General features: G+C 41.0%; 2 protein-coding genes across 2 annotated transcripts; both read right to left on the bottom strand. All coding sequences in view use genetic code 11, as the record gives it.

Moving 5' to 3' along the window:
- Positions 1-1,841: 1,841 nt before the first annotated feature.
- Positions 1,842-3,029, bottom strand: EGR_02873 (G protein-regulated inducer of neurite outgrowth 3; the record flags this gene model as incomplete). Its single annotated transcript, XM_024492122.1, has 1 exon — positions 1,842-3,029. The coding sequence occupies one exon, from the start codon at positions 3,027-3,029 to the stop codon at positions 1,842-1,844; it is 1,188 nt and encodes a 395-aa protein (XP_024353616.1).
- Positions 3,030-9,322: 6,293 nt separating this feature from the next.
- EGR_02872 (G protein-regulated inducer of neurite outgrowth 3) lies at positions 9,323-10,510 on the bottom strand (the record flags this gene model as incomplete). The annotated part of the gene is made up of 1 exon (XM_024492121.1): positions 9,323-10,510. The coding sequence occupies one exon, from the start codon at positions 10,508-10,510 to the stop codon at positions 9,323-9,325; it is 1,188 nt and encodes a 395-aa protein (XP_024353615.1).

Genomic DNA, 10,510 nt, shown 5'->3' with positions numbered 1-10,510 from the left:
CAAAAGGAGTTCAGACAAAGTTCACTAGTGCCCATTATGTATAAATTGCAACCACTTCAAAGACAGACATAGTCGAGGCCGTGGTTGGGCTCTGTTTTGCCAAGCAGAAATGCTCCACTAAATGCTCGATGCTGTAACAATGTGGCGATTAGCATGTTTGCGCTCCAGCAAAGCATTCACATCACCATTACCTTGTCATATTAATTCATTTCCACACATTAGAAAAGGGGCTAATGGTCAAAACACTGCTTTCGGTGTGATTACTGAATGCTAGTGTCAGTAGAATTTGAAGGCTTTCATAAGTGTAACTTGGTGTTGTACTTTCATTGGTTATTTAGCCTTTTGATTTTGATAACGGAACACTGAAACCCCCGCCACTGCACATGCATTAGGCAGTCTGAACTCTGTGGCCATGCCAGTAGCTTCCAAGACCTTCTCTACCAGGCAGTACATTTTCTGCTCTAGCATTGTGTCTTCTGTTGCCTTCAAAGAAGCCTCTGGATTCTTTATTCAAGCATTTACAGTGGGAGCGAAGTTAATTGTAATTAACCCAAAAATAAGTGGATAATTCAGTCACAAAATGAGAAAATCCCCAAAATAATAGTATTTCTAGCAGGTATAAATGAGAATCGAAGGTAGGTTTGAATCAGACTATTGTGGAATTGCCCCTTTCTACCACAGTTTCCACCCTCCCCCCCCTAAGACGGACTCATATGATGCAAAACAGAAATATTCCCCCATCAAATGCTTAAAAGAGAAAGGTTGTCTAAAACAAAAGCAACAATAAATGAGGTTGTTTGTGCTCCATGATTGTGGTAACGCCTCGGTTCTACATCGCAACGGTAGACAACCGATAGCTCGTCTGGTTGGGTAAGGGGTATGTTCTTTTCCTTAAACAAAAATCCTCTTCAATGCCAATCCTTAGTTTAAACGTACTATCTTAGAGCTCAAGCAAGTTTGGAGGATTGTATTTTGCCAAAAATCAACCGTGATTTCTTCCGACTAAAAAATTAAGACTCAGATATCTGAAGAAGAGGACCAAAAATGGCTAATGTTGCTACAGGATTGTAATGCCATCTAACAACTTAATGTCATTTGATTTACTGTTATAGGAAACTCCGGTGTAAGCATGAAAGCAGGTGGTACTTGAGTTCTGTAAAATTACTTCGGCCTTTATTACCTATTTCCCCCCAAAATGTCATGCGCTTGTCAACTTTTTCCATGTCCCGGAAACGTTCCCCAAATCCGCAATAAGTTTGTGAAAATTTTTGGGAAAGACACCAGGCAAAACGGAATAAGGGTAGAAACATATTCATCCGTAAAGTAGGGCAAAATCTTTTGATTTTGCAATGCTTTCCCCAATGGAACGATTACTGGGTGGGGATTAATACGAGCCGTAAATTAGTGATTACCAGTAGAACAGACTAAGGCAAAAATAGTCGAGTTTTATGAACACATATGTAAATACCTTGGTATCGAAGCGTTGATTTGACTCGTCCTGACCGTTCTAGTGGAGGTTGCAGAGGAAGGCTGGGCAAAAATAGTTCCATGGGAGCCAAAGCTAATTACCTTTTTAGTGTAAGCATACCACTTATTGCAAGATACTCTAAAAAGACTTTTGCCAATCAGAATTTCAATTTCAATTTCAACTGCAGAAGAGTAAGACGTAATTTTCAGACTCGAAAAGGCGGATCTCGCTTGTAAATCAGGGTGCATTTCGGTAGTTACAAAAGGACACAAAAATAGGTTGGCTGGTTGATTAGTCAGTCAGTGAAAATATTAGGTCCCGAAGCCACAAGGCGGCGGAATGGCTGCAATCCACATCCACGATGGTCACTACTTTAGGTGGCAGAAATCACTGCCTTCTTCGCACCAGTTGCCGGCCCTCCGCCTTCCATAAAAGAATCTTGATGCAAGAGATTATGCCTTCGTGCAGCCAAAACTGATGTGGACGACCGTCGTAGAATTCGGTTGATGTAGCTAATAAGCCTAGAGCGTCTTCCACGGGTCTCTCTATCTGGACTCTCTTCATTAGCTGTGTGCGTGGAATTTGTAGTTACAGAGGAGACAGCCCTTCGACGGAAACGCCTTCTTGCAGCTTGTAATATTTGCTCTCCAGTGTGCGAGGTTCGTGAACTGGATTTTGGGGAACAAGTATTCCGGTGGGGAATTTCATTTCCGAGAGAAAAACATCGCTGTTCCCTCTGCTTTCTTTGTATCATCTTCTCCAAATGGCTTTCGATTGCCTGCCCTAGAGCGTTAGGGTCCTGATCAGCACCGTAGATCTCCCAAGTCTGACCCTGATCATCATAATTCACTTCCCGGGGTCGATTACCTTTGGAAAAGGTTTTCCTAGTGTCTTCAATTGTCGCAGCTACCTGTTTCTTCTGTTTATCCATGTGATGCTGCTCAAGTCCATCTAAATGTAGGGCAGACGTGGAAAGCCGTCTTTCCCGTGGTTCTTTGGATTTTATTGACTCAACTTCAGCTTGGGAATCTCTAAAAAGTAAAGATTCTTGTAGTTTGGAAACCGAGGAACTCTGTGTATTATGCTTAAGGTCATGAGACATTTCCATAACTCGCAAACACTTCCAGGTTTCTTCCAGATCTAGACTCAGCTTTCCACTTCGGTACTGTCGAGATGCCCCTTTTCGATTAATGACTTCAGTAGGACTTACACTCTGAAAATAGAGATCACCAACTGCTGATCGTGGAATTCCTCGGGACGCATCATTCGTCACATTTACTGTCTCAATCATGTGACGATGTATTTGTCGACCAAAAGATCGCAATTTCGATAGGACCATCGTGGAGACGTTACTGCTGGAAGGGGTCTCATAAAATTCCTCATTGAAATGTCCACACACATCTGTGGAAACTTGTCGTTTTACCAAACCAACTCGACTGCAACGTTCAAGTTCCGTATGGATTGGTGGAACTGCAGTGTTGAGAGAAATTGACCGGCGTTTAAGAAGATTCCTCGAGCAGTTGGCGGATGTAGAAGAAGACGATTTCTCTTCTGCATCCATTGTGAAATGAGAACTGGAACTTTTGTATGGCTTCTCTTTACCTTTTGCTTGTGAGTGTGAATGTGTGTGTGTAAGGTGGACGAGGGTGATGATGCAGTGACCGCTAATCCGAGAGTGGAAACGTTGCCAGTCGACGAACCAATCAGAGAGCGTGGGAGGGCTTGCAGTTTCCCCATTGGCCAAAACCCATTCTATAGCAAATAATGACAAATGGACGAATGCAATGTGCATAGCACACACGCAAACACAGTTCCTTCTGGAAACAAGACGCATTTCATGGGAAGTACACCATCAGCCCTGCTTAGTAATGAGGCAAGAAAAAAGCATCACGACTTACTTCCAAACTTTGAATTTACTACCATCTGGGCAATATTACTACCATAAAAAGCAGTCTGAAGGCTCTAAAAGACTGAATAATGTCAATAACTAGTGCTTTATGATAAAAACCGTAGATTAAGGGATCATTTACTTAAAGTTGCTGGTGGATGAGTACTTAAACCTTATAGAATAAATTGTAGAACTGGTTGCATATTAAAGTACTGGATGTTCTCGTATATGATGGGCCACCTTGACGATGGGAGGTAATGTTGATTCTTTCGGCAACACCGTGAAATTTTTCAACAAGTTGCGAGAGGGAATATGCCACTCCGCAGCAGGGACGTGTCAATAAACCGTGTCTACGAAGTATATCAAAGTGCAGGAAAGCAACTGCTACGGGAAGTTACTAGCTGTTCTGAAACTCTTTATCAGTATTCTGCCATTTTCAAGTCTTAATCTGTAGTTATACTAAGCCCTTGAAGAAGGAACTGTCTACTGAATGAGGAAGAAGATTAGTGGATTAAGAGCGAAAAGAATTATCATAAAGCGCTTAAATGCTCAATTTCAGCCTTAGTTAAAACTTGAAGGCATATTTCGATTACAAGCTAAAAATAGCAGAGTTGAATATTTACTTGTTCAATATTTATTCTTCTTAATCAAAACGACTTTTCTTGTTGGTCAGTTAGGGAGAGCTGTTTAACTGATCATCAAGGAGGATTCGCCACTAATTTACTAGTGAGTAGTATCAGCCATTTTATTTAGCTGCATTTACCTGCAGTAGCAAATTGCATAACACCATGGTAATCTAGAATCTGACACTCCGTGACTTTCGTAAAAAAGCATAAGGATGAGCTGCCATTTAAAAACTGCTATATTGCCTGTAGACCACTAAATAATTACGTTGACTTTTTTGGCATAGTTATTTAATCGGAACCTGCTTTAGATTCTATAAGGCATCACTTTAAATTACTTAGTAATTATCAAATCAAAGGCAGCTGATTTATATCACTTGGACGATTTTCGGTAAGAGGTGTTTAAATTATTAACAGCCAGCAGAAATGGGAAGGCTGGAAAAATGTTCGAGAATATTGGAGCATGCTTCTCTTGGGAGTTCATCCTCCGAAAATTTTCAAATTATGCACATTCAACAATTCTTGCAACTCTGTTGTCTCACTTTGCTGACTTTTCAGATTTTTACTCACAGAATTATTCCTTTATGATATTTTGGCTACCAGGTGGCCGGTTTGCTAATTATTTTTGGCAGCTGCCGAAGAATTTTTTTTAATTCAAAGACACTTCACTCTCCATAAGGAGGCAGTGTAACAAATAATTACAAATTTGTCAATCAAAAGCCTTCTCCCACCTGTCACTTTTTGATATCTTTGCCTTGAGGCAAGAATACTACCAAATAGAGAATAGTGACTTCCATTGTTTAGTAATATACATCTTAACGGTTAGGTCATTGATGTGGGTGGTTATTCAGGGAGGTAGTTTTTAAAAAAAGGAATCATTTGCCTTTTCTACATTCTCTCACATACATTACGGCTGCAGTGGTGCGCATCTTTTACTCCAGTTGCACCAGTTTTTCAAATGGTAGGAGAGCGGAAGAAGGTTCGCTTTCCATTATACATAACTGTGGCAATCAGCAAGTCTGAAAAGGGAGAAGGTACATTCAGAGCTGTCACTATATATGGCTTGGATAAGCCAAGGAGTAGCTGGTGTAAGTACGGTAGATAGTAAGCTGATGAAGTTGGCTACAATCTCTGGGATATCATTGCCAAGCAAGTTAGTTCACTTTCTTGGACCCAGCTCCACTGCGCAAGTTTCAACGACAGCAATGAATCACTTTCGGGGATAATTTTAAAGCGTTAAGAAGAGGTCTGTTTCTAAATCTCATCGTACAACGTTTGAATTAAAAATATGCTTTTTGCTTACAAGTGATTTCGCATGTAAGTAAAATTACGAGCTAAGACGTGTGGTTCGGAAAGTTTGCACGATTTAAAAGTCATAAAATGAGTTTATTCCTGATCCTGATGTATGCGCAGGAGTTAAGCAGGGCTACGTATTCCTGCCAAGGACTCCTACCTCTAGCGCTTTAGATTGCAATATTGATGTCGCCATTTGAATTACCACCAAGGTAAAGCCCTTCTTTTATCACCATCGCTCTCAAGTAGCGCGCCGACTTGCTTTGAACGAGCACGATGTACATCATCTGGTCAAATTGTCAATTCCAAATCTTAATTTTAAATTATTCACCACCTTTTCCAATGTCTAAATTCGTTTAGAAGTAAGGCCGGCTCCGATGTGAACTAATTTGGAAGACAGGAAGGGTTGAGATACAACGAAAATGTTAATTCTTGATTTGACTGCGATTTTGCATGCGCCTACTGGAGGTCTATTTATCCAAATAAGCCAACTTGGGCAATAAAAGAACTACGACGCATCTTGCTAATTCCACTTAGCACTGTCGCGGTGTCCCCTCGTGTCTGGTGCTTTTCCTTTTTCAAGTCCTCTGGCACGTCATCTACTGTTTTCGTCAGTTGTGGTTTTCCATCGAAGTTGCCAACTGCCCTTTTACCTGTGTTGACATTGATTGAAAAATGTTTTTTGTTCTCTCGCAGAAATTTCCTGCAATAAATATCAGCCTTCACATTCAGGTAATAACACTATCATGGAGAAAGAGAGAGAAAGGGAACGTTATTTATTTAAAGACATTTCATGTTACTTGTAAGAGGAAGAAGACGTTACGTCAACTAGCCTGCCATTAATGAAAGGGGTGTTTATGGGAGGAAATAAATTAACACACTCCACACAAAAGCTGTGCACAAATTTTCCTAAATGTTTTGCTGTTCTGTTTTAACATAAATTTCTTCCCATGCTTCCCTTTCCTCTCGAAGCTTTGTTATCTATTAAAGGCCCGAAACGCATAAATTATATAGAAGGGAAATTTACGCCAAAGCCCTGAATCAAGATTTTTGCCTCATTTCTGCTCAAGCCTCCTAGTAAAGGAATCGTTGCATTTAGAAGAGGCCTTCGCCTCCATAATCTGGATCTATGCAGTCCGGATGGCTCATGGATAATGTTGGGCCAGCAGTGAACTAGCGGTGGAAGTGGGCTGTTCGGATATTCAAACAGAAGCGATTGGCAAATCCTCCTACCACATAACTGTCCAAAATGGGAGGCTCTCTTAAAAATGTCAATCTATTCCATGTCTGACTGGCCTTTTCAGAACCTTCTGCTCTTTATTTGTAATTTTAACTTGGAATATGTAAAATCATCTTGGGCACATTGACATAGAATGCGGTGCGTTGATACCCGAAAAGTAACACTTTACTTTAATTTTGAGTCAGCGAGGCGTGAAACTCCTTTGCAGTAGGTCAGAAATCTGGTAATGACTAATAGGTTGCTACTGTAGAAACTTCATTTTCTACAGCGTTGTGTCAAATAAAGGATATATATTTAATTTACACGAAACAGTACGCATTCATGCTCCCTTGATGGAGAACCCCCGTTGTCCTAGCACATCACTCACTAACGACGAATAATTTATAATTATTTGTTATATCGCTAACTTTACCTAAGAAGGGATTTGTCCCATGCTACTGCCTGTGATTCACATCTCAAGGTCAATTTCAATCCAGGAAAGACTGTCCAAAACACCTAATTCAGGCAACGACAATCTCCTTTTCAATCCCCTTTGCGTCAGCTCAATATCCATGAAATCTGACAGTGGTGGCATGTTTCGGTAACAAAGACCAATCCATTCTCAGTTGTTGAGGCTGACTAAACCAGTGGTCACTGACGTAGGTTGCGCTTATTCTGATAATCATAACAGGGGAACCAAGTAGGTTTCGTTTTTGCCACAGCCACAAAATAGTAACGTTCAGCAGTTTTGATTACGCATTTAGAAAAGTGATTTTTGCAATTTATCCAAAATGGATTGGGGTTGTTAATCACCAAAGTAATTTATATTTGAGATTGATGGAATTGGATAAATGAGTAAAAACAACGTCTTTAATGGTTACTAAGACCCGCTTTATGTAGTTAATGCGATTAAGAACAAAACTGCTGGGTACTATTGCAATAAGGCTGTGAAGTTTTGTGACCCCTTTGAAACTTGTGTGTAAAGGCATTCAAAAGGAGTTCAGACAAAGTTCACTAGTGCCCATTATGTATAAATTGCAACCACTTCAAAGACAGACATAGTCGAGGCCGTGGTTGGGCTCTGTTTTGCCAAGCAGAAATGCTCCACTAAATGCTCGATGCTGTAACAATGTGGCGATTAGCATGTTTGCGCTCCAGCAAAGCATTCACATCACCATTACCTTGTCATATTAATTCATTTCCACACATTAGAAAAGGGGCTAATGGTCAAAACACTGCTTTCGGTGTGATTACTGAATGCTAGTGTCAGTAGAATTTGAAGGCTTTCATAAGTGTAACTTGGTGTTGTACTTTCATTGGTTATTTAGCCTTTTGATTTTGATAACGGAACACTGAAACCCCCGCCACTGCACATGCATTAGGCAGTCTGAACTCTGTGGCCATGCCAGTAGCTTCCAAGACCTTCTCTACCAGGCAGTACATTTTCTGCTCTAGCATTGTGTCTTCTGTTGCCTTCAAAGAAGCCTCTGGATTCTTTATTCAAGCATTTACAGTGGGAGCGAAGTTAATTGTAATTAACCCAAAAATAAGTGGATAATTCAGTCACAAAATGAGAAAATCCCCAAAATAATAGTATTTCTAGCAGGTATAAATGAGAATCGAAGGTAGGTTTGAATCAGACTATTGTGGAATTGCCCCTTTCTACCACAGTTTCCACCCTCCCCCCCCTAAGACGGACTCATATGATGCAAAACAGAAATATTCCCCCATCAAATGCTTAAAAGAGAAAGGTTGTCTAAAACAAAAGCAACAATAAATGAGGTTGTTTGTGCTCCATGATTGTGGTAACGCCTCGGTTCTACATCGCAACGGTAGACAACCGATAGCTCGTCTGGTTGGGTAAGGGGTATGTTCTTTTCCTTAAACAAAAATCCTCTTCAATGCCAATCCTTAGTTTAAACGTACTATCTTAGAGCTCAAGCAAGTTTGGAGGATTGTATTTTGCCAAAAATCAACCGTGATTTCTTCCGACTAAAAAATTAAGACTCAGATATCTGAAGAAGAGGACCAAAAATGGCTAATGTTGCTACAGGATTGTAATGCCATCTAACAACTTAATGTCATTTGATTTACTGTTATAGGAAACTCCGGTGTAAGCATGAAAGCAGGTGGTACTTGAGTTCTGTAAAATTACTTCGGCCTTTATTACCTATTTCCCCCCAAAATGTCATGCGCTTGTCAACTTTTTCCATGTCCCGGAAACGTTCCCCAAATCCGCAATAAGTTTGTGAAAATTTTTGGGAAAGACACCAGGCAAAACGGAATAAGGGTAGAAACATATTCATCCGTAAAGTAGGGCAAAATCTTTTGATTTTGCAATGCTTTCCCCAATGGAACGATTACTGGGTGGGGATTAATACGAGCCGTAAATTAGTGATTACCAGTAGAACAGACTAAGGCAAAAATAGTCGAGTTTTATGAACACATATGTAAATACCTTGGTATCGAAGCGTTGATTTGACTCGTCCTGACCGTTCTAGTGGAGGTTGCAGAGGAAGGCTGGGCAAAAATAGTTCCATGGGAGCCAAAGCTAATTACCTTTTTAGTGTAAGCATACCACTTATTGCAAGATACTCTAAAAAGACTTTTGCCAATCAGAATTTCAATTTCAATTTCAACTGCAGAAGAGTAAGACGTAATTTTCAGACTCGAAAAGGCGGATCTCGCTTGTAAATCAGGGTGCATTTCGGTAGTTACAAAAGGACACAAAAATAGGTTGGCTGGTTGATTAGTCAGTCAGTGAAAATATTAGGTCCCGAAGCCACAAGGCGGCGGAATGGCTGCAATCCACATCCACGATGGTCACTACTTTAGGTGGCAGAAATCACTGCCTTCTTCGCACCAGTTGCCGGCCCTCCGCCTTCCATAAAAGAATCTTGATGCAAGAGATTATGCCTTCGTGCAGCCAAAACTGATGTGGACGACCGTCGTAGAATTCGGTTGATGTAGCTAATAAGCCTAGAGCGTCTTCCACGGGTCTCTCTATCTGGACTCTCTTCATTAGCTGTGTGCGTGGAATTTGTAGTTACAGAGGAGACAGCCCTTCGACGGAAACGCCTTCTTGCAGCTTGTAATATTTGCTCTCCAGTGTGCGAGGTTCGTGAACTGGATTTTGGGGAACAAGTATTCCGGTGGGGAATTTCATTTCCGAGAGAAAAACATCGCTGTTCCCTCTGCTTTCTTTGTATCATCTTCTCCAAATGGCTTTCGATTGCCTGCCCTAGAGCGTTAGGGTCCTGATCAGCACCGTAGATCTCCCAAGTCTGACCCTGATCATCATAATTCACTTCCCGGGGTCGATTACCTTTGGAAAAGGTTTTCCTAGTGTCTTCAATTGTCGCAGCTACCTGTTTCTTCTGTTTATCCATGTGATGCTGCTCAAGTCCATCTAAATGTAGGGCAGACGTGGAAAGCCGTCTTTCCCGTGGTTCTTTGGATTTTATTGACTCAACTTCAGCTTGGGAATCTCTAAAAAGTAAAGATTCTTGTAGTTTGGAAACCGAGGAACTCTGTGTATTATGCTTAAGGTCATGAGACATTTCCATAACTCGCAAACACTTCCAGGTTTCTTCCAGATCTAGACTCAGCTTTCCACTTCGGTACTGTCGAGATGCCCCTTTTCGATTAATGACTTCAGTAGGACTTACACTCTGAAAATAGAGATCACCAACTGCTGATCGTGGAATTCCTCGGGACGCATCATTCGTCACATTTACTGTCTCAATCATGTGACGATGTATTTGTCGACCAAAAGATCGCAATTTCGATAGGACCATCGTGGAGACGTTACTGCTGGAAGGGGTCTCATAAAATTCCTCATTGAAATGTCCACACACATCTGTGGAAACTTGTCGTTTTACCAAACCAACTCGACTGCAACGTTCAAGTTCCGTATGGATTGGTGGAACTGCAGTGTTGAGAGAAATTGACCGGCGTTTAAGAAGATTCCTCGAGCAGTTGGCGGATGTAGAAGAAGACGATTTCTCTTCTGCATCCAT

This window comes from Echinococcus granulosus (assembly GCF_000524195.1).
Source record: "Echinococcus granulosus chromosome Unknown EG_S00013, whole genome shotgun sequence".
Lineage (NCBI taxonomy): Eukaryota > Metazoa > Platyhelminthes > Cestoda > Cyclophyllidea > Taeniidae > Echinococcus > Echinococcus granulosus.
Note: the sequence above shows the minus strand (reverse complement) of the source record. Positions and strands in the feature narration are given on the sequence as shown.